General features: G+C 42.6%; 4 protein-coding genes across 12 annotated transcripts in view; 1 reads left to right on the top strand and 3 right to left on the bottom strand.

Annotated features, from left to right (window-relative positions):
* The window catches only part of FAM149B1 (family with sequence similarity 149 member B1), a 62,844-nt gene extending 52,446 nt beyond the window's left edge, over nucleotides 1-10,398 (top strand). For 6 of the 9 annotated variants that reach the window (XM_004383236.2, XM_023737686.1, XM_023737685.1 and 3 more), the window contains 5 exons: nucleotides 2,567-2,791; nucleotides 4,264-4,387; nucleotides 4,628-4,753; nucleotides 6,932-7,004; nucleotides 8,194-10,398. In XM_004383236.2, coding sequence (XP_004383293.1) covers nucleotides 2,567-2,791; nucleotides 4,264-4,387; nucleotides 4,628-4,753; nucleotides 6,932-7,004; nucleotides 8,194-8,267 — 622 coding nt within the window. In that variant the 3' untranslated portion in view covers nucleotides 8,268-10,398. Of the gene's footprint in view, nucleotides 1-2,566; nucleotides 2,792-4,263; nucleotides 4,388-4,627; nucleotides 4,754-6,931; nucleotides 7,005-7,508; nucleotides 7,931-8,193 lie in introns of those variants that run through there. The other 3 variants (XR_002825135.1, XM_023737683.1, XM_023737687.1) reach the window with 3 other exon arrangements.
* A 93-nt stretch (nucleotides 10,399-10,491) lies between these two features.
* Nucleotides 10,492-14,708, bottom strand: DNAJC9 (DnaJ heat shock protein family (Hsp40) member C9). The gene is made up of 5 exons (XM_004383235.2): nucleotides 14,412-14,708; nucleotides 14,103-14,243; nucleotides 13,297-13,551; nucleotides 11,076-11,162; nucleotides 10,492-10,728 (listed from the first exon to the last, which is right to left on the bottom strand). The coding sequence occupies exons 1-5, from the start codon at nucleotides 14,589-14,591 to the stop codon at nucleotides 10,609-10,611; spliced, it is 783 nt and encodes a 260-aa protein (XP_004383292.1). The 5' UTR covers nucleotides 14,592-14,708; the 3' UTR covers nucleotides 10,492-10,608.
* Nucleotides 14,709-18,267: 3,559 nt separating this feature from the next.
* MRPS16 (mitochondrial ribosomal protein S16) lies at nucleotides 18,268-19,911 on the bottom strand. Its single transcript, XM_004383234.2, has 3 exons — nucleotides 19,728-19,911; nucleotides 18,995-19,255; nucleotides 18,268-18,507 (listed from the first exon to the last, which is right to left on the bottom strand). The coding sequence occupies exons 1-3, from the start codon at nucleotides 19,738-19,740 to the stop codon at nucleotides 18,374-18,376; spliced, it is 408 nt and encodes a 135-aa protein (XP_004383291.1). The 5' UTR covers nucleotides 19,741-19,911; the 3' UTR covers nucleotides 18,268-18,373.
* Nucleotides 19,912-21,425: 1,514 nt separating this feature from the next.
* CFAP70 (cilia and flagella associated protein 70) overlaps nucleotides 21,426-26,785 on the bottom strand; it is a 136,198-nt gene continuing 130,838 nt past the window's right edge. Inside the window, 3 exon segments of the mRNA XM_004383233.2 lie at nucleotides 21,426-21,506; nucleotides 22,926-22,973; nucleotides 24,416-24,517. Of these exon segments, the coding sequence (XP_004383290.1) occupies nucleotides 21,426-21,506; nucleotides 22,926-22,973; nucleotides 24,416-24,517 (231 nt within the window).

Below are 26,785 nucleotides of genomic sequence, written 5' to 3'. Positions count from 1 at the left end.
TTTTATGGGCCTGTCTAATCTTTGGCTGAAGGGTGAACCTCAGGAGTGATTTCATTACTGAGCTAAAAGGGTGTCCAGGGGCCATACTCTCAAGGTTTCTCCAGTCTCTGTCAGACCAGTAAGTCTGGGTGTTTTTTGTTTTTTATTTTTTTGAGTTAGAATTTTGTTCTACATTTTTCTCCAGCTCTGTCCAGGACCCTCTATTGTGATCCCTGTCAGGGCAGTCAGTGGTGGTAGCCGGGCACTATCTAGTTACCGGACTCAGTCTGGTGGAGGCCATGGTAGTTGTGGTCCATTAGTCCTTTGGACTGATCTTTCCCTTGTGTCTTTGGTTTTCTTCATTCTCCCTGTTCCCGAAGGGGTGAGACCAGTGGAGTATCTTAGATGGCTGCTCACAGGCTTTTAAGATACCAGACGCTCCTTACCAAAGTAGAATGTAGAACATTTTCTTTATAAACTATGTTATTGAGTTAGATGTTCCCTGAGACCATCTTCCCCAAGCCCTCAGCCCAGCAGGAAGTTTGGATTGTCTATGAAGCTTCCATGACCTTGTCTTGTACAAGTTGGGAGCACATATATTTAAATCAGAGCTGTGAAAGGCCCATTTCACCGCAGCAGAATATAGACTGGAGCAGGAGAGACTGAAGGTAAGGAGACCAAAGCAGGGTTAATGAGCTGCCAGGGGTCTGCACTCAAGTTGTAGCAAAGGATAGAAAGCAATGAACTATATTAGGTAATACTGTAAAAAAAAAAAAAAAAAAAAAAATCAAATTCTCTGGAAGTAGAGAGAAATCAAAGCTCTGAGATTTCGTGCTTGAGGGAGACCTGTTTTGGGGGTAAAGATGGGTTTGGGTTGGGATGTGTTGAGTTTACAGTGATGGACCATCTTGTTGGAAATGTGGAGAGGTCAGGTTTGAAGGTTGATCTAGAAGTCCCCTGGCTAGAAATAATAATTAAATCCAGAATTATGAATGAGTTGCCCACAAAATGAAGATAAGCATAGGGCAACTAAGGCCTAAACCTTTAGTAATTAGAAAGTTCAGTCAGGGCATGTAAAGAAAGGATATTAGTGAATGAGAATCTGTTAAGATGAATAGTTAGGAAGGGGGGAAGACCAGGAAGATCTCTTGTGAGTAATACTCAAAGTTTCACCCTGTTGGGCATTTTTCCTTCAAAATCCTCCAGACACAGAAGTTTTTTGTTTTTGTTTTTTTTGCAGTTGGAGATTTTAATACGTTCTGCTTAGCAACTGATAGATCAGGCAGACAAAAACAGAGATCTGAATAATGTGTGAGCCTTTACACACACACACACACACACACACACACACACACACACACACGTTGTTAGGTGCCATTGAGTCAATTTTTGACTCACAGCGACCTCATGTGACAGAGTAGAACCGCCTCGTAGGATTTTCTAGGCTGTAATCTTTTTTTTTCTTTTCAGTTTTTTCTTGACTTTTGCTGTTGTTGAAAATATACACAGCAGAACATACACCAGTTCAACAATTTCTACATATACAATTCAGTGACAGTGATTACATTCTTCAAGCTGCGCAACCATTCTTACCCTTTTCCGAATTGTTCTTCCCCCGTTAACATAAACTCACTGCCCCCTAAGCTTACTATCTGACCTTTCCAGTTGGTGTTGTCAGTTTGATCCCATATACGAGAGGGCACCAAAGTGGCCTGAAAGCTTGAAAAACTTGCTGGAACCCACAGGAGCAAGTGGCAGAGCTTAGTTGCTTTTCTCTTTGACTTCCCCTTCCATTCCATTGTGGAGATATTCTCTCTCAGATGTCATGTAATAGAGTCAAACTTCCTCTCACCTGCCTTAAGAATAAAAAACAAAACAAAAAACCCTCAATCTGTAGTGCAGTGTTCAAGCAGCTGAACTATTTTGGTATGGTATTTTATTTATCAAACTAATTATGGAGAAGGGTAACCTCTGTATTTCACAGTTGTAGATGCAAATGCGGGATTGACTCTGGTCCCACTGCCCTAAAAGGCTCTGGACCCTTTGCCTGCTTCCAGCTTTCCAAGGAACCCAGATCTGAACTCCTGCCCCTGCAGGCTGCAATTAGCATTTTAATCTCATCAGTGGGAGCCCCAGTGGTACCACAGCTGCTCTCAAGCAGCAATATTTGCCTTTCAGCTAAGTCTGGTAATGTTCCTTCAGCTCAAAAGAATGTCTCAGATATGGTAGAAATCTCAGTCCCTGTGGTAAGCTCCTGGGAAGCACTGTGGAATAGGTTCACCCTGTGCTGGTGACTGAAGATTTGGCTTTGGTGGCAGGGCAGGTGGATAACGGACTTGCTGTCCCAAATCTCTATTCTAGTAAATTACTTACGTTTATAATTGAAAAAATGCCCTGCTTTTAAGAACAGATTCTCACGCCTCAGCTAGATTTCCTTCAGGAGACTAGGTTACTTATTAAAAAGTTTTCTTTTTGCTTTTTTCTCCCTTAAATGTATTGTAGAGTTCAAGGTTTTATACCATGTGAGACATGTTTCCCTGTACATAATGATGTGTATTACATTGTGGGTTTCTGATTTGGCCACTAGAGATCTTGATGACAAGCTACTTATGAGGCCTGGGTCCAGTACCATCCTTTCAACCAGAAATTGGCCAAATCGAGCCCTGGAGCTTAGTACCTCATCTCTGTCACATACAGTGCAGTCTGTCAGGAGACGAAACCCCCCACCACGTACCCTTCATCCAATCAGCACAAGCCATTCACGCGCTGGAACGCCAAGACCTGTGGAAGATCTCCTCAGAGGAACCCGAGTGTAGGTTTCAAAAGCAGAATTTCTGGAAACTATGATAAACTAATGAAGAGGAAGTTTACATAAAGAATTAATTAAAATATAAAAATATCTATGCCTGGAAACTAATCATTAAATATTCTTATGATGCATTGCACATTGGTTTGAATCTAATACAGAAAAAAGGGGTCAAATTTTAATGAAATACAGGTATTGGATCTTTCTGTTGATTTAACTAAAGATTTATATTTCTACAAATGTTGGATGGAATACTACAGTTGGGTTTACCAAAGGAATAAAAGATGCATGTACTTTATTGAACATTTTGCTTAGTGGGAACGTGTTTAACGAAATTCATCCCAAAATAATAGTAAATTCTCCTCAAATGTTTTTCTGTGCCATTGAGATTTGCTTATTCCATTGGCAACAAAAACTATAAACCTTCATTGCTTGTATACCAGGAAAAATATCCCTTAGTGCTTCTTAGGAAATAACACTAAAAATATTCTTTTCCCACCTATCATTCACTTAACACTGAGCCTGCTTGTGCACAAAATATCTAGAAGCCATTTTTTAAAATGAAATTATTTCACTAGCTGTTGATTCATAAAACATCTTGGGATAATTGATTTCTAGGATCTGCGCTCAAGGATATGAGAGAGCGAAGCCACAATTGTGTTTCGAATTCAGCTTCTAAGTTAAACCTGTGTCGCTGTGCTTCTCTCCCAACATGTTATTTCTTGATCTTGATTTTTCAGTTACTTGTTAGAGTTTATTCCAGTAGACTCGCCAAGAGGGATGCCCACAGCCACCAAAAGTCTAGTCAGGCCACCAGTGTCCTCACCTGCTCACTGTTTCATTATGTTGATAGAGCTACATCTACACCGACATTGACCCATCTGTCCATTCACTTGGGGATGGATGGTCTTAATATATAATTAATCTCTCATCCTTCTGACACTGCTTTTTTTCCCCCAAAGTTTAAAAATAAGTCGCTTTGTAATTGCTGGGGCATGAAAGTATTCCGTTTTCACTTATTGTCTTAGGTTATACCGCAAGTATCTCATCCTGTGGAAGGAAATGAAAGTTTAGGTACTTCACCTGGGTATCATAGGTATTCGTGAGAAGGACAACTAGAAGGTCCAGAACTGTGGAAAAATTCCATCAGATGTGAATTTAAAAATCCATAATTAGCAGAAAAGTACAGCACCAGATAGGAAAATTTTATCATTCTAGTTGTGTGAGAGAAGGGCCAATTTCTGCTGTGTGCCCAGGACAAAGCTTCAGAAAACTCCAAAAATACTATTTAAAAAAAAAAAAAACTAATTTTCAGAAATCCTTTTTTGAGATTTCTTTACTTAAAAGCGTAGGCAGCTTAAACTTTCTGTTCATGACATTAAACTTACCTGCTTCATGTATTTGCACTCTAATCAGTTTGCTTGTATTGTTCTAACTTGATTCTTTTGTATCTTGCTGTTCCCTGGTGGGATCTGCAGCCCAGCGGCAGCTGACTCGCTCTCCTCTCCCTCACCAATGCCCCTGAGTCGAAATAATCTGCTGCCACCTATTGGTACAGCTGAGGTGGAACATCTGAGTGCTGTGGGACCACAAAGGCAAATGGTACGTCTCTTTCACATTGCCTTTCTATGTGCTCGTTATAAAACCCATGGCAGTAATTCTACGGGATATGAGCTGTTGCCAGATTTATACTGGATTCTGTCAACAGTACAGACTGAGCTTTAATTCAGGACAATTGAGCTTGGCTTGCAGTTACCATACCCACGAGAGTTGATGCAGGGCATGCACTTATCCCACTACAAATAGCTTAAACTATTTCTGTAACTTTTGTCTCCTCTGCAGAAACCCCATAGCGATTCCAGTCGAGCCCGAAGTGCGGTGGTGGACGAGCCGAACCATCAGCAGCCCCAGGAGAGGCTCTTTTTACCTGACTTTTTCTCCAGGCCCAACACAACTCAGTCATTTCTGGTAGTGACATACTTCCTCTATGGTCTTGATAGTTGGGAAAAGAAATGAGCTGGCGGCGGGGTGGGGGCGGTGTGGGGAACTAGTTTGGCAGACTCTTAAGACTTTATATAGTGGCCTAATGAGTTCCAAGAATAAAAATTGAGTTTCTGATGATAAAAATAGTGTTATAAGCACATTTTGTTAAAATTCTGACTGGTCTCTGCAACTCACTGAAGTACTAGGAATTCTTTTGACATGTTGGCAACATGCCTTATACATAAATTGTAAGTTCTAAACAATTTAAAGTTTAGATATATATTTCTGAGCACAAGCAAAATAATGTTAAACTCCAGTGCATATCAGATAAGCACAACTTCATTCACTAGCCCTGCCCTTGTGGAATTATACCAGAAGTGGTATCAGATTGTGATTTGGACTGGTGGATAAGTAGATAGGACTTTTCATTTCTGTTCACTCGTGTTTGGAGTGCTGACACTGCCTTACCACTTACTGTGCAGTTACTAGCTCTTTTACTTTTCAGCAATAGAGAAAACCTGGGTGGGAGGATGGGGATCAGGTGCTGACCTTGCCTAGCTGAAGGCCAGGAGCTCAGTCCCACCTCATCTGCTTTGTGGTAATAGGCTTGGGGAAGTGACTGGGGCTCACACTTAGTGCCAGGAACCAGGACCCCACATCCTGCTCCGTTCTCCAGGATGGTGGAGTTTGGGCCAGCTTACCCCAACTCATGACCCTTGAACCATACCAGCCTAAAGCACCATGCAGTCTTTCCTCCATGAGAAGGGTGGTGAGAATGAGTGAGTGGGACCTCAAGGCTTGATCTGGGGGGAGATGCACCCAAAACAAGGGCAGAGAGGAAATGTGAGCATTAGTGATCTTATTCCACGTGGACCCCAGAAAGTGTGAGAACCTCTATTGAATGCTTCTCATAATTTAATCCAGAATATTTGTTAAGCAGTGTTTGATGAACATGTTCTATAGGCTAGATTCTTTCCTACCAAAAACTTTTGGTTGCCTTCAGAATAAAACTGAACAGAGGCAAACATTTCAAAGTTTCTTCTTTTTCAAATGTTTTTAATGATGTTAACAGAAGTAAAAATTACTTACCTTAGCCATTGCTTTCCCACTTTGCCGTCATAAAAAGGGAGCTATTCAAATTAATGATCATTGTAGTTAAGAGCCCTAGATTTGAATCCTGGGCCTGGCACTGCCAGACTAGCACCCTGCTCCTTGGTGTTCTTGTCTAGAAAAAGGGTCAGCAAACTACAGCTCACTGGCCGTCAGTTCTTATAATTGTGCCTGTTTTTATAAATAAAGTTTTATTGGAAGATAGCCACATTTGTTTCTGTGAATGGTACTGGACAAAGCCACACTCATTCATGTCCTGTCTGTGGCTGCTGTTGCACTACAACGGCAGCACCGAGTAGATGCAACAGCACATGTATGGCCCACAGTGCCTGGAACGTTGACTACCTGGCCCTTCACACAATATAAGTGTGCTGACTCCTGATCTGGAGTATGGGGGCTTCACCAGAATATATTTAAGATTCTTTCCAATTCCTGAAGTCTGTTGATTCCAGCACTCTGACAGGGAGCTAAGGGGGTTATTTTTTATTCTAGAAGCCCCAGCAGGATGGTGTTTAAAGCTTGCTCTTGGAGATTTACATTTTAACATTTTAGTCATATCTTTAAATTTTTAAATTCCTTGAGGTAATTTTGAAACGTTTTTTGAGTTTCACAAAGCCAACAACGTGAATGTAGATGACATGTAAAATAAGACGGTAAAGTTACGGTGTTTCAATATTGCTGAAAAGGCCATATGGTCATTGGTTTGCAGGCAATAAAGAGAAATTAGATAGAACTGTTGGAAGCTAACTACAATATCAAACCATGTGGATTATTTATAAATGCTGAGTTTTTTTTAAAAACGCATATTAATAAAGTTGTAGAATTTGCTATCTTTACAAGTTAACAAGTGGCGTTGTAGGCCTCTGGCTTGGGATTTTCTACTCTGAATTCAACACAGTGCATTCAAGCCAGTTTGTCCCTCAGATTGGCAGATTATGCTTTCTTTTTATATACATTATTGTCCGACTTCAAGGTTCTCCTTTGTAAATGTACAGAAGTATTATCCTTTGAGAGAAGTCACATTGTTAAGAAGTCTCTCATCTTTTCTTTCAGCCGGACGCACAGTGTCATCGTTCATGCGCTGTTGAGTATCCTCATCAGGCCCGTCCTGGCAGGGGATCTGCAGGTACGGCAGTATCTCACTGCTGTTCGGATATGCTAAGACCTTGGCTTTGTCTTATTTTCTTCTATGCATATTTTCCTTTCCTCCTGATTTCCTCGTATTTAGTTTTCCTACATCTTTGTAAACCATCTCAAATTCATTTTGGAAGATGGATTTAACTAAAAGAAGAGAGGTCTACTGCTCAGAGCCAAGAAGTTCCAAAATTTCAGTTTTCTCATGCCATATAAATTAACCTCTCACTATTCTAGCAAAGTAGACAGTACTTTGCGGTTTTTGTTTTTTAATCTAAAAAAAACTAAGCCAAAGAAGTCATTTTTATAACATTTAAAATACTCTTCAAGAACATGGCATGGCTTTTATTATGTAGGCAAAATACACATTGCTACAAATTAAACTGCTTTGATCAGTTAACTTGCCAGGCAAACGTAAGAAATCCTAAACTGTCAAGATATGCTCAGTCTGATCCTATCTCATCAACTCCCTTTTGATCTCTATTCTACTCTATAGATTCTATTAACGCAGGAAGGATAGGAGACAATTTAGGGATGTCTTACTTATTCCCATGACGGCCTTCTCACCACCAGCAGGGCCATTCTCATCATGCTGTAGGTGAAATTTGTAAGTACTGGGCAGTTGAAATGTTTACCGTTCAGAAGATTAATCAGCAAGTGCAAGAAAACCTGTTCTGCCTCAAACCATCTTTGAAGTCCATGCGAAGTCTCAGTACAGTTCCTAGTAGCATCATTTGGGAGTCTTTAAATGCTTTCAGTTGATGCGGTTTCTCAGATCACTCCTCTTAGGGAAACAGTGCTGCCCCTAAGCTGTAGTTACTACATTCAGCCAGGTTAATGGTCAGGTGTAAATACATGTTAACACTTGTTAAATAATATCTAAACCAAACAGACCTTTTTAATTAGTGGGCTCCTCTCCAACCTAGATCACTGTTTTCGTATCTTAAGAATAAAGACTTGGAAACCCTATGGGGCAGCTCTGCTCTGTCCTGTAGGATTGCTCAGAGTTGCAATCCACTCGATAGCCATGGGTTTGGTTTTGGTTTTTTAGGTCAACATATACTACTTTGTTCCAGTCTCCAAAATTAAAGTCCAACTGATAATTGGAGCAAAAAAGCCTTTAGTACAATTTTGAGATTACCAAATCTAAAATGTCTACTGATGTCACTCTTTCATGACAGGTCCTCAGTTACGTGGGTCTACAAAAGCTCAAAGCAGAGGTGGACCGGTCTCTAGAACCAGGCAAGGACCATAGGGCAAATGAGAAGGACCTGGAACCAGGCTTCAGGGAACATGTCTGAAGATTTAACGGACCAGTGTTGTCATCTCCTCATGCAGAGTTTGCAGACAAAAAACAACTTGAAACCATCTTCATGAAGAGTTATTTTGGTTCCGCTGACCGAGAAAAACACAACAGAGTATCTGCCAAAGATTACCTGGGTATTGTTTCTATCTCCACTTTTTTTTTTTTTCCAGTAAAAGCCTATTTCACCGGACAGGAAAGTTTGTACCCAGAGATGTAACAATGAATAATTACCCCCAAATCACAGCTCATGTTGTCTGTTAACAATGATCAGTTCAATTATTACAGGATTCTGTGAGACTATACATACACAAAAAACAGCAAATGATTGGTAACATTAGTTATCATTGGCTTCAGAACACTTCTGCTTGACCTAATTTCTAGAGCACTATACTGTTTTAATTGTAAGTTATTTTTAGGACATAGTGCTGTCAAAAATCTGAACTACTCATCAAACAGATGTCATTTTTAAAGGTTTCTCTTTAGATGTCCAATCCTAGAGGCAGATAGATATGGAAGGAGTGAGTAAACCAAAGACAAAACTGTTTAGCATCAGTGTAAATTAACATTTTGTATATTTTTCACATAGGATAGCTCAGCCTCACATTGCCTGCTTGGTATCAGGTTATGCTTATTTTCTACTTAAAGTACCTTATGGGTCCTTTTTTTCCCCAAATGTTAAACTCATCTTGCCAAATTTTCTCCTGCAGCACTAGGAAAGTCAATTTAAAAATACTTTGTAGACTCTTGCTGTTAACGAGCCACCAAGGTGCAAGTCCTTAAAAATGGAAGCAACCCTGGCAATTCGTCCAGTATAAACACATCCTGTGACGAATGGCTTCTGATGTCAGTTAAGAGCAGAAGTCCAGAGCTTGGGCGTTCTTCTGATGTTCCCATGGTCTACTTCCTGAGGGCCCTCATGAATGCAGCAATGATTTTAACTATGGCTTAAATTTACACAATATTTAATTTCATTGAATACTGATTGTTATACAAGTTTTAGATCGTATTGTTTATCTTCAGACTGGGCAATACAAGTGATCATAAACTGGGGTAACTTTTTATTTTATTATTAGTGTTCTAATGCTGTCACATGAAAAGACATATGCTTCAAACAACCTGCTTGATTATATTTTTAATACAATTAAAGAGTATTTTTTAACCTTTTTATAATTAGAAACTGAAAATGTGTCACGTACTTCCCTCAGATAAATTACGATCTATAAAGCTCGGTACTAAGGCTTGTTTTATGCATATGGTATTGAATAGATTAATCTACAAGTTGGAGATTTTAAGTTGGACAGTCCCTAATTTTTTTTTAATATATTCTAATGAATACATACCAAGTCAAATATAAGTGAGATGCTGTACTATTTTCACAAACCAACACCATGAGTATAAGCATCACAACAAACTGCTGGGCCAAGATGGCTGGCCTTCAGAGTCAGAGTTAAGAGTCAGAAGGGGCCCTGAGAAGTCACCCCAACTCCCTCAGCCCTTTGACAGCTGAGGAAACTAGCTGAGACAAGCTCAGTGACCTGCCCAGGGACATTCAGCAGTTAAGAGGCAGTACTACAATTCTCGTCTCTTTATGCTGCTTAAACTGGGGTGTCTATTCTAACGCTGAACGGGACTACTTTTCTTCCCTCTTCTCTGACCTGAACACCATTCATGTTTTTTCCAGACCATATTTTAAATCATCACTGGGATAATTTTAAAAGCTTCCAGAACATTAGTCATTTTTGATTTGTTTATTTAATCATGTATGTCTTTAAAAAAATGCTTAAAGTAATCTGAACACCTGTTTCTCCTAAACTTCAAGTACACAGTATAGAATCTTGCTGAGTAAAACAAAAAGGAGAGCAGGTCTATTCAAGATCACTACGACTGAAAGCAAACGGGCAGGTATTTGGAAGGCAGCTGCTTAGCAGGTGCTGAAGGAGTTCTGCTAGGTAGAGTCCCTGTTCTAATGTGCGTCAACACTGCAGCTCACTCTGGACAGCACATTCTAGACAGTTCCCTTTACAGAAGAGCCATAGAAGCCAGTACTGTCAGAAGGTATACCGCCCTCCCCCACCCCTCCAGCCACCACCACCAAATTCCTTTATGTGAGGACCTCACAGAATGTCAGGTGATTTCCAAGAAATACTTAAGATCAGGTTGAGATTCTGCTTGGTTTACACAGTTGATCTGAGCAATTTAGGCTGGAAAGGCAAGTTCTCTTGGGTGGACTGGTGTCCTCAAATCTTGACTGCAACTTGTCTATAAAGGACATTTGAAGAAAAAAATTCCATTATTTCTTTTCTTTCTTGACAGATGTTTTTTTCCTTCCTCCTTTGGAAGGTTTGCAGTACTTTGCTTCCATCTGAGCCAGAAAATTGTCCATTTCCTTTTGCCGATCCTTCTGTCTGCTCTGTTGGGAAAGTTAAAACACAAGCTTTTAAAACAGTACTATCCATAGAATGGTGGCCAGGCGCTGGGGTGAGGAGACAGTGGGGAGTGACTGCTAATGGGTACAGGGTTTCTTTTTGGGGTGATGAAACTTTTCCAGAATTAGTGGTTATGATTGTACAACTTTGTGAATATCGAAAATCCAATGAATAGTACAATTTAAAAGGGTGAATTAGGGTATGTGATTTGGTCTTAAAAAAAAACAAAGAATCCACAACACTATACATATACTCCAAATAAAATAGGAGTAATGGAATCAGAACATGAAAAAAGTGGTGGCAGACTTCACAGACAACATGGCAAGTTTACCTGGATGGCTGCTTTCAAATTATCCACCCCTTCACCAAGCCCCAACTCCTTCCTGCTCATTTCTGCTTCTTTAGCCTCCTCCTGAGCCTGAAACAGAAACTCATCTGAGACTCCATGGCAACCTAACAAATGCTTAAAATAGACTCTTCCCCAAAAGCAAACCTATGATCAGAGTAAAAGCCCTTTCAAGTTGGGGATTATATGAATAGACAAAAAGAATAAAATTACATAAATATTCATTAAAAGGCAACACTGCTGAGAGCAAGCAGTAGGCCCACTGATTCTAATTAGCATTTCTAAATCTGAGCTTTTCCCATTTTTACTTGCTAGGGGATCCATTAGGACTTCAGTACTCATAAACCACATGGTGATAAAAAGGAAAACAAAATGCTAGGATTGCTAGGAAAGGCCCCTTCACCTAGATGCCCTCAGAAGTGTTTCCAGCATACAGCACTTCAGATCCCTCCTCTACAGATCAGTTTACACGCTGACTGGTGGCAGCCTCGTGAGCAACCCTGGTTTACAGGACTTCTCTAGAGTCGTTAGAAGAAACAACATTAACAAGCTCAGTTTTAACATTTCTTTACCTGACTTCAAAGCAACCTTCTTTTGCCAAATAATCCTAGGGTGATTGTTTCCAAAATACCACAAGAACACTTTAAGAAAGTCAGTAAGTCTTCTTTTCAGAGCAACAACTACAAGAGGCCCAAACTATGAATTTTCTAAGTAGCAATCAATATTGTTAACACTAGGAATGATGATATATTAAACAAAACAAAACCCACTGCCGTCCAGTGGAGGACTCTGTTATCCCAATAAAGACACACAGTTTCCACCTTTTATTCACAATCCTTGTATTCAAAGTATCTCCTAAATCCTGCATCCCAACCCCCCCCAAGTTCCCTGGAGAGTAAAAGCTATACCCTTTCCCCTCAAACTGTACAGGCGAGTTTCTCAAGCTAGCATCCTGTTACTGAATACAGCTGGGTTCAGTTTCGCCTGAGAAAATGATTACCAGCTTGAGATAAACCTTCAGCTTGAGTCTAAGCAGATATAGCTTTTGAGCCTAAATGGTGATCTTGATATACCTTCCACTTTTCCCCACTGATCCCCAACACACAGATGGCAGCGCATTTTATCTAGGCAAGTCGGGCAGCCCTTAAAATGTTCACCCCCCACCCCGAGATGTCAGCTTCGCCTCATGTGTATCTTGTATCTAAAAGCTGCAGCCCTTTTCCCCCTATTCACCCACACAATAAAGGCACCTCAGGTGCCCGCTAAACATCTAAATCTTAAATTGTCTGCTCGCCATGGAGCACTTACTGCCAAAGCCAGGTGGAGGCAATGATTACTTCAGTGCTGGTGCCAGGCACTGTTTCCCAGAGACCAGAGGCCCAGATGTTTGCGACCTTGTATCCACTCCCTCCCATAACTCCACCAGTCCTTAAGCTCCTTTCTTCTGCTGCCAGCCTCTACCCACATCAACTCCACGGGAATATTGGGTGTCAAGGACACATAGACCCCAATTCTTGATTCTTGACAAATGTGTTTCTCAAAAGTGTGGTTGGAAAGACACCTTCATCAGAATAAACGTCTGTTTAAAAACTATATATATATATATCCTGGGCCCAGGAACCTGCAATTTTAACAAAACACAGTCTCTGCCACCTCCTTCCCCTCAGCTGAGAACCACTGTCTAGCATGTGTACCTGGACTCCATTACTTTCCTGAGAAATGCCTCAGCAGAGCCACAAGAATCAGCCCAAATGAAGACCATTTCCGTGTCACTCTAAGGTGATATTAAACAATCTATGCAGTAAAATCTTGAGCACAACATACTAGGGAAAAAAGTTTCTGCAGATGAATTGCTGTGCTCATTTTATTAGATGAGAACAATCAATAAGTTAAGGAGCCCTGGTGGCACAATAGTTTAAGTGCTTGGCTGCTAACTGAAAGGTCAGTGGTTTGAAGTCACCAGCCGCTCTGCAGGAGAGAAGACCTGGAGATCTGCTCCTGTAAAGATTACAGCCAAGAAAACCCTATGGGGCAGTTCCACTCTGTCACATGGGGTCACTATGAATTAGAATCAACAACAACATGTAACAAGTTAACCCTAATCTTATTTCAGGGGTTTTGTGTATATTTCCGTTCTTGTAAATATCCTCAAATTCTTTTCGGAAGCAAGCAAGATATAAATCATAACTAGCATTCAAAATCATACCCTCCTTTTCCTTGCATTCATCTTCTGCTTCGATTCTTTGACAAAGGCTTTATAGGATGGGACCTCTTCAGCGTCAATGGCTTGCTGAATGATGTTCCTTATTCTGGGTTCCTCTGTGTACTGCACACACAGCACAGACTCCATGATCTGGTCCATGTCGCCCTTGAAGTCCAGGTAGGCCTGTTTAATATCAGCCAACTCTTCTTCAGAACCTTTGTATGTCTTTTCAAAAGCCTGAATGTCCTCTAGAGAGATCTAAACAGATAAAGGAGATAAGCTTTAACTTTGAGAATCTTAGTTTAAATAAAAAGTATACTAGTAAAACTAGAGATGATTTAGGTGTTGAAATGTTTTTCCCCAAATATTGCTTGAGTTGAAACTGTTGCAAGGAACCAAGTTATCTGTGCCTTAGCTGTTCCAGAGTTCGCCCTAGTCCAACCTTGAAAATTACTAGTGACCAGCAAAATTTAAATGACGCAAAGGTGGGAAAAGAACAGAAAAATATTCAGGACTTACACACATTTGAATATCTAAGATAAAGTACATCCTGTAAATAAAATACATCTTCCCTTTTCACTGCATCAGTCAATCCCCTCCTTTTCACTGCAACACTCACACTATAGCAACAGGAAATTTAGGCCCTTTTCAGTAAGTTTATACACTTTTTTGGGGGGGGGTGGGGAGAGGCCAAACTCAAATTCCTCATTCCTACAGAATAAACAGAAAACGCAGGGCCTTAAGAGACACTCAGTAAACGTTTGTTGAATGGTGAGAATGGCCACAAAAAAACCCCCAAAGTCGCCTACCTTTTTAAAGAGTAACCTCCAATACGTCTCCCAGTCCCGGTCTTGGCTGAGCACAGCAGAGTCCTCGTCCACGATTCCCTGCTCATCGTACACTGCTCTCTGCTCTTTGTCACTTAGAACCGAATAGACTTTCCCGAGGATCTGCAGGAAAAGAGCACCCTAAAGTCACGCCTGCAACTCCCACAGAAACCGCGCCGCGAGAAATAAAGATTAGAAAATGCCAGGCCGGCATCGGCGCACTGCATCTGGGCAGGGTCAGTGGCCCGAAGCCCGGGCGGCCGGTCTGCTTCGGGGTGGGGGCTCGCGCACCTGGAAGCGGCGGGTGGCGTCCTCCTTGTCGCCCTCTCCCACCCGGTCCGGGTGCACCTGCAGGGACACCCTATGGTAGCCACGTCGGACCTCGCCATCCGAAGCCTCGCGCCTCACGCCCAGCACCCGGTAAAGGTCGGCGGTGCCAAACACTTCCTCGCACAGCTCCAGCAGCCCCATGCCCGGCAAGGCACCGGAGCAGGCGGCTGCCTCCGCGAAAACAGCCGGTTCCTGCGATATCAGCTACAGCCGGGGGCACCTTCTTTTTCCCGCGCAAAAAGCCCACGGCGCCTGCGTCATAAGAGGCGCGCGAAGGGGCGGGGCCACGCTTTACGGCGGCCGCAAAACGGGGCGGGGTCAGGCTCGCGGTGGCCGGGAAAGGCCGACTTGAATGGGCGGAGTGGAGGGTGGAGCTGGTGTCCCCGCGTTTCCCACGCTGCGCCGGGAGAGAAGACGCTCGAACTTCTTTCTGCAGTGGAAGAAGGTATAGCCTGGTCCCGCCACACCCTCTCCCGCGCGGTTCTCCTCCCTTTACTCTGGAAACTTCGCGTCTGCCTTCTCTCCAGTGTCCCGCACGGGAGCTTATTCAATAACATGGAGCGTCTGCATATTAGGTTGAAGCTATAAAAATGCCAGTTTATTTTTTTAAATAAAAAAGTCTAACATTTAGCATTGGGGAATTTCACGTGGTTCAACTTAAGGGTTAAATAGATTTCTGTACTTTTTCCAAGACGATCCTGACAGGAGTATGTAGAACTCTAGGCCCAAGTAATATTGCAAATTACAGGTTCGGACTGCTGGAGTAGTTCCCCTTGAGCCCTGCAACAAAAAGCCTAAATTAAAGAAAAAGCACAAAACACGAGTATTTTAAAGACTCTTTATTTGATAGGTCTATGGGTTTGCGTTTGTTACAAAATCATCCTGCTCACCTTGCAGATCTGGAATCACCTCCCACTTTGGTGGAGAGAACTGGACCCAAATCCTCATCTTAAAAACATCAGCTGCTGCAGCAGGGGCCCTTATCTTGTCGATGCCTTGTAAAGTACACAGCTGGGTCTGAGCATGTTGGACTTGAGGTGTTAGTAGGATATGCTGGTGCAATCGCCAAAGACATGGTGAGAAATTGAAGCCTGGTATTCCAACACAAGGCTGGGGCTGGAGAAATCTTTGGGAATCAGACAGGACAAGCTCACACGGAGTACGTGCATATAGATCTTTTGACAAAACAAACCAGAGCACAAGGTCAGTATGTGAGTTGGCAGAAACTTAGTAGCTCAAAATAATACATCTTAACCCATTTCACACCAGTTCTCCTCGCACTGGTCAGCACTTTCCAGAATCACATTCTCCCCCGCTCCACCATTAGTTTCTCTAAGGACTCCAATCTCTCTAAGGTAGATTAATATCTTCTAAGTGCCCCAGGGTTGCCATGGTGTTCAAAGCATTTCTCTTTCCCAAGCCAAAGACCAGACCCAGCTAAAGACAGTTCTTATAAGCCTGCCCTGGTTTCAGGATCCTCAAAGCAAGTGGAGGCCAACGAGCTACAATCCTGAAACTTTAATGACCCCAGGATTTGAGGTAGCTGGTAACTGTTCTCAGAATATAAAAGTTAGAGAGTAAAATACGTTGGTCCATTGATAGGGCTTTAGAATCTCCTCTATAAATCTCTAATCTCATGCAAGAATTTAAGATCTACGCACTAAAACCATCTAATCCACACTTACAGTTGTAGGTAGAATTTCATGGTTCTGGTGGAAGAGATAATGTTGGATTTAGGATTTTTTGGCACAGCATTTATATTATCAAACTCATGATGTCTAAACTGGTTCTATCACTGATTAACTAGACTTTTGAAAAGACCCCTTTCTTCATTTCCCCCCCTCCCCGTATAGATAACATGTTGGAAAGGGCCTTCTAGGTAAGCACAAAGGGGTCTGAATCTTTGCTTTGCCCAGTACTAATTTTGTGGCCTTGGGCAAGTTACCACCTCTGAGCCTCAGCTTCCCCATGGAGATAATCCTAACTATTTTCACTGACTGGAAGAGATCCATATTTGTGCCCATTCCAAAGAAAGGATTTCCAACAGAATGCGGAAATTATCGAACAATATCATTACTATCACACCCAAGTAAAATTTTGCTGAGGATAATTCAAAAACAGTTGCAGCAGTACAGGGAACTGCCAGATATTCAAACAGGATTCAGGAAAGGACATAAAATGAAGGATATCACTGCTGATATCAGATGGATCTTGGCTGAAAGCAGAGAACACCAGAAAGATGTTTACCTGTGTTTTATTGACCATGTAAAGACATTCGACTGTATGGATCATAACAAATTATGGATAACAATGCAAAGAACTGGGAATTCCACAACTGTGCTCATGAGGAACCTGTACATAGATCAAGAGGCAGTCATTCAAACACAACAAGGGGATATTCAGTGGTTTAAAATCAGAAAGAGTTTGCATCAGGACTGTATCCTTTTACCATACTTATTCAATCTGCATGCTGAGCAAATAATCTGAGAAGCTGGGCTATATGAAGAACGGGGCATCAGGAATGCAGGAAGATTCATTAGCCTGCATCTGCAGATGACACAACTTTGCCTGCTGAAAGCGAAGGGGACTTGAAGGACTTACTGATGGAAGATCAAAGACTACAGCCTTCAGTATGGATTACCTCCACATAAAGAAAACCAAAATCCTCACAACTGGACCAATAAGCAATATCATGGTAACTGGAGAAAAGATTGAAGTTGTCAAGGATTTCACTTTACTTGGATCCACAATCAACGCCCATGGAAGCAGCAGTCAAGAAATCAAATGACGCATTGGGCAAATCTGCAAAAAACCTCTTTCAAGTGTTAAAAAGCAAGATGTCACTTTGAGGACTAAGGTGCGCCTGACCTAAGCCATGGTATTTTCAATCTCCTTTGTGTGCATGTGAAAGCTGGACAATGAATAAGGAAGACTGAAGAACTGATGCCTTTGAATTATGGTGTTGGTGAAGAATGTTGAATACACCATGGACGGCCAGAAGAACGAACAACTGTCTTGGGAGAAGTACAGCTAGAACACTCCTTAGAAGCAAGGATGGTGAGACTTCATCTTACATACTTTGGACATGTTATCAGGAGGGACCAGTCCCTGGAGAGGGACATCATGCTTGGTAGAAAATCAGTGAAAAAGAGGAAGACCCTTGACAAGATGGATTGACACAGTGGCTGCAACAACAGGTTCTAACATAGCAAGGATTGTGAGGATGGCGCAGGACAGGGCAGTGTTTTATTCTGTTGTACACAGAGTCGCTACAAGTCGGAACTGACTCAGTGGCACCTAACCACGACAACAACATTTTCATGATACTTTATAATACTCACAAATAACCTTGTATAATAAAAATGGCCTAGGATTTATGCAGGTGCTTTACAATGTTAGCTTTCTTCCAGTTCTTCATTCTAAAAAGATTATCATCGCTCCCAAAGCAATTTTACAACCAATCTACCTTTGTAAATTTAAGAGTATCGTCAAGCAAGACTATATAAATCTGAAATTACAAAAAACAATGAGCAAGGTAACTGTGTTCTTTGTTACTTGGGATGGGCCGTGGACATGCTAGTTGGGGCTTTGAAGAAGGTAAGTCTTGGCAGGCAGCTGACTGTCAAGCTGTCCCAACCCCGAAGTCCAACCCTCCCCACAGCCACTGTCTTTCCCAAGAGACAAAGCTGAAAAAGCAAATTAGTACCTAGACACAGCTCTGTATGAGACAAGAACAAGTCTCTCTCTGGGACCAGCTCAAGCCAGGGCTACAGAGAGCTGCCACCCTCTCCTGCCTCCAGAAGAGCATGGGTGCCTGAGAAAACCCCATTTATTAACCTCTGAATCTAACAAAAGTAAGAGCTCTGCGTAAGTGTTTTAAGAGGTCCTTGGCGATGTTGCTCCCATTGCTGTGCACACCGAAGTCAGCTCGCTTCCGTCTCTGTAGCCTCCGTATCTGTCTTCTGAGAAGCTAAGAGGGCTTCGCGTGCCCGTTTCCTTCGTAGTCTCTCAGCATTAGTGATCATCATGGGATGCAGAGGGAAAAAGCCAGAAAGACCTAAAAACAACAGCATTTTCACTCACTGTAACACAGTATAAGTCAATGTTTCCCTGAGAACTCTGCCTCACACAACTGAGGTCTAACAGAGACCAGACCCGGAGCACGGATGTTAAACATGCTCCTCACTTGCCAAGCTCTGCCCCACCTCTTCCTCCCCACCCCATTTAACTACAAGGAGAGAATGTATGTTGTCTACTTCCTAATGCTATTCTCCTTACTTGAAAAAGGGATAAAAACAGATGGCCATTCGAGACATACTATTCCCATTTTTAAGCATAAAATCTCAGTCACCCAAAAAGTCTCATGAAGAAGTCCATAGAGGTCTCCAAATTCAAAATGGCAATTAGATCAGACGTTCAGCTCCCACTCAAGTCCTGAGCAGCCTCTAGGTAATGAAAACCATTCATCATTCTGATCATTCTAGGGCCAACTTTAATTTAAAATCCCCTCAATGAGGATAAGGATGAGACTAGGGCTGAGTTACCCAGAAGCTTTTCCACAGGCTTAGAGAGGTGGGCACCGCAGCCGATCCAATGCCGGATCCTCTCCAGGTTGAGGGCGACAATCTTCTCTCCATGACTGTTGGGCAGTGGATCATAGGAGCCCAGCTGCTCCACAAAACGGCCATCCCTGGGACACTTGTTGTGAGCAGCCACGATGCGGTAGAAAGGCCGGTTGGCACAGCCACCCAGGGCAAGGCGGATGGTTAAGTGGCCCCTACGGTAGGCCTTGCAGAGGAGGGTAGCTGTAGAGAAATAACTGATTAGGACACAAGACCGCAGGGCACAAAATGGACAAAATGAGGTAAAGGACACAATCCCCTTCCTCCATTGAAATGTTCTCAATTCTTGTCACTCTGGCTCAGCTACCATCATCTTTAAGAAAAACCTTCTATTCACTACAGCCTGAAATGACCTCCTCCTCATCCCCCAATCCACAGCACAGGCCTGCTATTTATTAACTCTATGACTCTGTCCAACTCCTGTTCTTCTCGAGCCTCAGCTGCTCTATAAGGCGGGTGGCATCTACCTCACAGGGTTTCAGAGACGATTAACTGGGGACAACTGCGGGGGTGGGGGTGGGGAATCAAGCGTAAAGCTGTGTGCTGTTTCAGGTTCGAGCTCTTCCAGTGCGCCCACGAAAGCGCGGTTCCACCAAGTCCCGTACCCCCGAGCCCCGGGACCGGCAGGAAAGTCTGGCGGGGCCTCATCACTCACTGAGCTGGACCATGGTACAGTCGGCTTGCGCCGGGGCCTGTACGCCAATCGCGGTGCCACGGAGCGTCTTGCCGCCCGTACGGATCTGCTCTACAGCTTCACGCGGCGCGTAAGATCGACGCGGAGAAACAGCACCACCACAGAGAAGGACTTGGGCCCAGACAACCCAAAGCCTACTGCCCCGGTGCCAAGGGCGGACTAGCCGCTCGCCCCACCTTTTCCGCTTCCGGCCCTATACTTCCCGCAATGCAGCGCGGTTCTTCCGCTCCTAAACATGTTGCCGTCCCAGTCGATTCAGACTCATAGCAACCTTATAGGACGGAGTAGAACATTGCCATGGGGTTTCCAAGGAGCGGCTGGTGGATTGGAACTGCCAGCCTTTTGGACGCTTAACCATTTAACCACCAGGGCTCCTTCCTCCGCCTACAGTTCCCATCATGCAACAGGTGACCCATAACGAATCTTAATTCAGAACTTGCCGCGGAGCAGGGGAGGAGGGGCGCTACAATTTGCATGTTGCGCGAGTAGCTGTGCGTGCTCCCGCCCCTTACTCCCGTGTGTTTGCTGGAGTGAGGCTTGTTGGAAGACTACCGAGAGCGGCTAAGAGAAGTGCCAAGGGCTCTACAAATCGTCCATCCCGCAAACGGTAGAGGCGCTGTGATGAGAACGCAAAGATGTCCCTGTCCCCAAGAAGCTCACTGTCCGTTGGAGAGACGATGATTAATCAGAGTAACTAGGGGCGGCCAGTACTCAGTGCAGGCAGGGGGAGGAGAGAAGACGAACCTGACACTTCTGAGGGCCTCAGGAAGACTTCATACTGGAAGCAGCGTTAGGGCCGGACTGTAAATGACCCGAGTTTACTTTATCCTTTTCTGTTTATTGATGTGCCTCTCACCTTCCCTCTTATGCTCCCCGTCCCACCTCTACTCCCCTACAGTAGAGGTAATCATACCTTTAAAAAATATTTTAAGGGGGAAACTATTATTCCTGGTTTTGCTGTGCTGTGACCCAGGAGGAAGGGCTGGGGTGAAGTATGGTTTCTTTGGCATCTCTAGCCCTAGAATGTGGACTCAGTTGTGAGGAGTTTCGTATCTGTTGTAGAGTAACAGACTTCATGGATCCCTTGTGGTTTGGATCTATGAAGGTACCGGTGGTTAAAGGGAGTCTCCTTCACCTCCAGCAAGGACCTCTCTGCTCAGCTTCTCTGTTCACCATTGGATCCAAAGGGCCTGGCCACAATTGATATGTTCTTTGCCCTAATACATTGACCAAGCACAGCAGTCTTCCACTAGATCCACATTAGAAAATGATGCCGTAAGTCCTAAGTTTGAGTTAGTGAACTGGGCCAGGGACCTTAGCTGTTGACTTTCTCCAGGAGTGATCCTGATAAGCTTCCATCAGAAACCTTCATAAATGACCCCACAACATATTCAGTATACTTTAATTAACTCCAGAACCACACTGTTGAATTTTTAATCTCTTAGATCAATTTTTATTGTCATACAGTTTACTGTCAACTAGTAAAACATCCAGTAACATCGCCAATAGAAATAATGAAGGGCTTCTGTTTATAGTGGAGAGTCTTTTGTTCTACAGCCCCAGGCTTCATATAGTGAAACTTCCAGGGTTTCATTTCTCTGGGAAGGAGAGGGGCTCTCTTAGAGTCCCATACAGAAAATTCCTCAGCTTGTAAGGATGTCAGAAAGATGGATTTCCAAAACCAACCGTCTCCTGTACCATGTGGATCTCTGCAAGCAGAGCCTCATTTTTCAATTTCAACTGCATGAGAGAAGGAAGAGAAAGACACGTCACACCTGTCATACCTATGTGGCCTTGGACAACCCTTATTTGTGGGGCCACAGCAAAGAACACAGTTCCTCGTGATAGAACTGGCTCTTCCTATATTCCCTATTTCATGAAAACTCCATTAAAAGACCTCAGAATATGGGTGTTGGTTACATGGATATGTTTCCTTTGTGAAAACCCATCAAGTAGCATGAACACATTATTTGTGCATTACTTGTTAAAGTAACTTTAATAAAGTTTATTTTAAAAAGGGTTCACATTATCACCCAATATCTGTTGGCTAATGTCTGCTATCCTCACATGATCCCAGAAGGGAATAAAAGACATAGGAATCATAGACAGATCTTAATTTAATTTCAAAATCTAGATGTGTGATAGAGAAATCTAGTTGCCTACTGAATACCCATTCTATCCTTTCTCACTAACACAACCCTAATTTTTTTAATCCAACTAGCTAAAAAACTCATTTTCCTGCTTCCCTTGCAGCTAGGGGTGGTCTTATGACCAATAGTGGCCAATGAAATGTAAAATCATTGGGTAGGACACCTGGGAAAGTTCTTTAAAGGGAGGTTAAATACTACCATGGCCCCTTGGTCCTATAACCCCCTTTTGTTCTTTATCCTTCTGAAACATAGGTATGGTGGCTGGAGCTACACTGGCTGTCCTGCAACCATTTAGGATGGAAACTGCATGCTATGGTTGATAGAACAGAAAGAAAGAGGCTGGGTCCCTGATGACGTTGTAGAGATGCAGTACCAGCCCTGGTCGTCTCATTAGATGGGAAAAATAAAGCTCCTAATTTGTTTAAGCCACTGCCATTCAAGTCTGTATTACTTGCAATTCATAACTAATTGAATAGACCGGGGTTTGGCACCTGTTTTTGTAAACAAGTTTTTATTGGAACACAGCCACGCTCATTCTTTGGTGCATTGTCTATGACTGCCTTTGCACTACAAGGGCAGATTTTAGTAGTTAAAACAGAGATGGTTTGGGTCACAAAGCCTAAAGTATTTTCCCTCTGGCTCTTTACAGAAAAAGTGTGCTGACCCCTGGACTACACTAACCCCTCCACTTTACACATAAGGAAAGTGAAGTCCAGAAAGGTTAACACAATAAGTTAACAGCAAAACTAGAGCCATACCTCAGGCCTACTGACTCCCAGGCTAGCTGTCTTTCCATTAAGCCACATTCTCTCTAAAGAGGTGGAAAAAAGGTCCCCACATGTAACGGGGGTTATTATTCAACAGCCCCATGATAATGGCAAAAATGGTAAGAAACACATCATGAAATGCTCTAAAGTCCTCAAGTAAGCCGCACATTCCTCCCCTTTTCCCAGCCTCAGTACAGCGCAGTCTTCAATCCAGGCAAACAACTGCGGCATCTGCGTCATACCTTCATAGTGTACTTGTAGGCCTGCTCAGCTTCCAGTTGCCGTCCAGCCTGAAAAAAGAGCAGTAGCTGGTGATGATGACATGTCACCAACATTATGATGGGGAAAGCGCACTGCCTCACACATTTCTACCTAAGGCAGAGGATTCCACGCCTTCCCAGTTAAGAACCTCTGAATTCAGAGAGGAAGCAAGAAAATGAAAGGTAATAGGGAAAAGCAGACATTTTAATATTTAAAAAAAATCCCTCCTCCATTTCAAAAAGCTTAAAGACAACTTGGCCTCATTTTTTTATGAAAGCACAATGAGTCATTTGTTCCTCTTAAGACTGAAGGCATTCTGTTAATAATAGCTAATGCTTGTATAGTGCTTGCTATGTATATTACAAGGAGCCCTGGTGGCACAGTGGTTAAGAGCTCATCTGCTAACCAAAAGGGTGATGTTCGAACCCACCAGCTACTCTGCGGGATAAAGATGTGGTAGTCTTGCTTCCGTAAAGATTACAGCCTTGGAGACCCTATAGGGGCAGTTCTACCCTGTCCTATAGGGTCGCTATGAGTCAGAATAACTCGATGGCAACAGGTATGTGTTTTATATTGTTTACAGTGTTTTAAGTGCTTTACATACTTTTTTTTATGTTTAATATGATTTATTACCCAAAAGTTCCAAAAGATTTGCCTGTACAGACTTGATATCCTATATCTTAGTGGCTCTACTAGTTACCTATGGGATGGTAATGATGAAAAGTAAGTATCAAACTGAAGTAGGACATCTGGTGACCAGGACTTAATGAGCAGAGGATATGAGCTGGTAAAAAGATGACACAGTAGCTCTCTGATGTAGTTAAACCTGACTTCCCATTGTTCCACTGAGTCTTGGCAAGGAGGTAACTGGTTTGAGTGGGTTTCCAACCCAGGTACTGGCAAAGCTGGACAACTGAAAGCCTCCAAATGTAGAAAAATAGATCCCAGATACTTTAATTCTTAATCCTAAAAACAGCCCTAGGAGATAACCATGGCCCCTTTGTCCTTTCTGTCTTTTTTGTGGGGCCATATTTTACAGGTGGGGAAACTGAAGCAGAGAGGATAAATAATTTGCCGGGGTTACACAGCTAAGGTTTTTAAAACAATGCAGTCTTTAACTACACTAAAGTTAGCAACTATCACGAACTCCCACAATACTATCTCCAATTTCCCAATTAAGGACAAGAATCCTCAGCCAGCTGTTCAACAGGAAGGAAAGATTCAGAAAGACTAGCAGAGCCCCTGTAGAACCTCTTTCCAGACACACACCTTACTACATGATTTTTAAGCACATTCCAAGTAAAGGCTGCTCTGCCTTGGCTGTTCCTTTGTCATCAGTGCAATGATCAAACCTGGAGCTCACCAAACCTCAACTATCATTACGTTACTGACCATCCCACTGCCTCTTGCTTCCTTGGCCCCTCACCTCTGTGCCCTGAAAAGGAATTGTGGGAGGATACCAAACACTCACTTTCAGGCTGACCAGAGCCAGATATGCCCATACTTCAGCATTGTAGTTGTTCAATGCATTGGCTTCAGAGAGAGCATCTTCAGCCTCTGTGAGCTCTTCCAGCTTGACAGAAAAGGAACACATGTGAGTTGTGACTCAAAGTATTTTTCACTTAAGCCAGCCTCCAAGTCCAAGTAACACTGGAACAGATGATCCATACCAGTGGTTTTCACCTTTAAAAACTTTTAGCAACAGAATTCTTTTTTCAAACAAAATCTTATGTAATGGCCCTAATGTATGACCAAGTTAAAAGTAGAGCTGCTCTGATTAAGAAGCCAGGTAGCAGAACCTGGAGCTCTGCCTGCTAGGCTCTCAACTTCTACTCCTCTTCTCCTCCCTCCGTCCACGCCATCCCAGCAGGACCTCTATGAACCAGGGAGCTTCAGAAGCCAGGGCTGGAAAACCACAGGAATTCACTATCATGTGAGCATCATTCAGGGATTCTCCCATAGAAGGTGGACTATTAGATACATTTTTAATATTTCCCTTTACACTGTAACCTTTCTTAAGGTTAAAGTCCTATTTGCCTGTCAAAATACTATTGTCCAGAAAGCTTCCATTTTTTCTACTATCAGTTATTAAAAACACACTCCTCAGCAATATTCAGAGACTCTAGGGTGCTTCCTGAGAGCAGGGCTACTTCCTAAAACTATGAATTTGCTTTGTAAAACCTCCCAAAAGGCCACATAAGGAAAGAATAAGGCACTCCTCTTTTCAATAAAGTAGCTTGGTTTTTGTTATTTTGTTGTGTGTTTGTTTTAGTAGAAGACTTCCAGGCCCAAGACGAGATGGAGACTGGCCTTTCAGCCATGCCCACACCGTGCTCCACACTGTAACTGACTCTGAGGCATTGATTCCTTATTCAGTCAGCCCACATTCACTGAGGATTCCCTCTGTGCCAGGCAGTATGCTAGATGCTGGAAATAAAAACTATAAATACAGTCCCTTCCCTCAAAGAGTTCACTGACAGACATGTAGAAAATAAAACAAAATTTAAGAAAAACCCACACAAATAGTTCTAACACAGCACAAATATTTCTGTAATAAAGCACATATAAAATCTAGTTGAGGGGGATAAAGAAAAATAGGATTGATTCCACCCTGAGATTAAACCATGACCTCAGAGAAGAAACACTGCTACAGTGACTCTTGAAGAATAGGTAGGAGTTTGTTAGCTGTACAAAGTGAAGGAAGGCATTTCAGTTAGAAGGAATATCACATACAAAGACATGGAAGTGTAAGAGAGCATGGCATGCTCAGGAAAACTATGAAGTATGTCTGAAAGAGAGAGAGACTGTGTTAGTTGAGGGAAAATAAAGGAAGTGATGAAACTAGAGACCAGGTCATATATATACCAGATCACATATAAAATAAATTTGGATTTTATTCTGAAACGAGGTAGACATTAAAGGGTTTTAAGTAGGGGAGTAATGCCATATTTACATATTTTAAAGACCACTTTGATGACAATGTGGAACATGAACCGAGGGAAGACGGGAGACCATTTAGAAGGTGGTAAAGGGGATGAGGACTGAATCAGAGCAAGAAAAATAAAGATGGAGACGAGTCAATAGATTCAGGAGACATTTAGGAGATAAAATCAATAGGGTATTTGATGACCATTTAAAAGTAGTGAGAGAAGTAGACTAGGATGGCTTTTTGGTTTCTGGCTTGACTGAGTTCATCATAGTTCCATTCACTAAGACAGGTAACACAGGAGAAGGTACAGGTTTAGGGAATGTGAGATTGCTTCAGAGGTTAAGTTAGGTTATATTTTGCATACCTGCATTTTGAGGTGTCTAGGGAACCACCAAATGGAGCTGTCCATTATGCCGTTTGATATAAGGGCCAGAACTCAAAAAATGTTATGAGCTGAAGATTCATGAATAGGGCATAGGTGGTAGTTAAAAATCCCTGGGGTACATGATACTACTTATGGAAAATGAGTAAGGTGAAAGAAGAAGAGGGCCAACTATAGAATGCAGGGGACCCAACAATTATGCTGGGTAACAGACAACGAGCAGAAAACAAGGCTGACAGAGAGATGCCAGAGAGAAAGGTGCATAACTGGAAGGATGTGTCATGGGAGCCAAGGGAAGAAAGGCTCCAAGAAGGAAGTGGGCAATAGAGCTAAGTGCCACAGAGACTTCAACTAAGTGCCCACTGCATTTGGCAATTAGAATGTCTAACAAAAAAAAAAAAAAAAAAAAATTTTTGTTAAAGAAGTTTCACCCAGGTGGTAGGACGTATATGCCTAACTGAAATGAAGAGTAAATGGGACCAAGGAAATGAATAGACAACTCACAAGTAAAGAAATACATATATGATATG

This window comes from Trichechus manatus, unplaced genomic scaffold (genome assembly GCF_000243295.1).
Source record: "Trichechus manatus latirostris isolate Lorelei unplaced genomic scaffold, TriManLat1.0 scaffold00106, whole genome shotgun sequence".
NCBI classification, from domain to species: domain Eukaryota; kingdom Metazoa; phylum Chordata; class Mammalia; order Sirenia; family Trichechidae; genus Trichechus; species Trichechus manatus.
Note: the sequence above shows the minus strand (reverse complement) of the source record. Positions and strands in the feature narration are given on the sequence as shown.

Excerpts from the sequence above, each read along its gene's own strand:
- DNAJC9 (XM_004383235.2), bottom strand. The coding sequence starts at position 14,591 with ATGGGGCTGCTGGAGCTGTGCGAGGAAGTGTTTGGCACCGCCGACCTT. Across the intron at positions 14,244-14,411 it reads ACGCCACCCGCCGCTTCCAG|ATCCTCGGGAAAGTCTATTC; the intron begins GTGCGCGAGCCC and ends CTTTTCCTGCAG. Across the intron at positions 11,163-13,296 it reads TGAATGCAAGGAAAAGGAGG|GCTCAGGAGGAGGCTAAAGA; the intron begins GTATGATTTTGA and ends TTTCTGTTTCAG.
- MRPS16 (XM_004383234.2), bottom strand. Across the intron at positions 18,508-18,994 it reads GCCTGTGGAAAAGCTTCTGG|GTCTTTCTGGCTTTTTCCCT; the intron begins GTAACTCAGCCC and ends TGTTGTTTTTAG.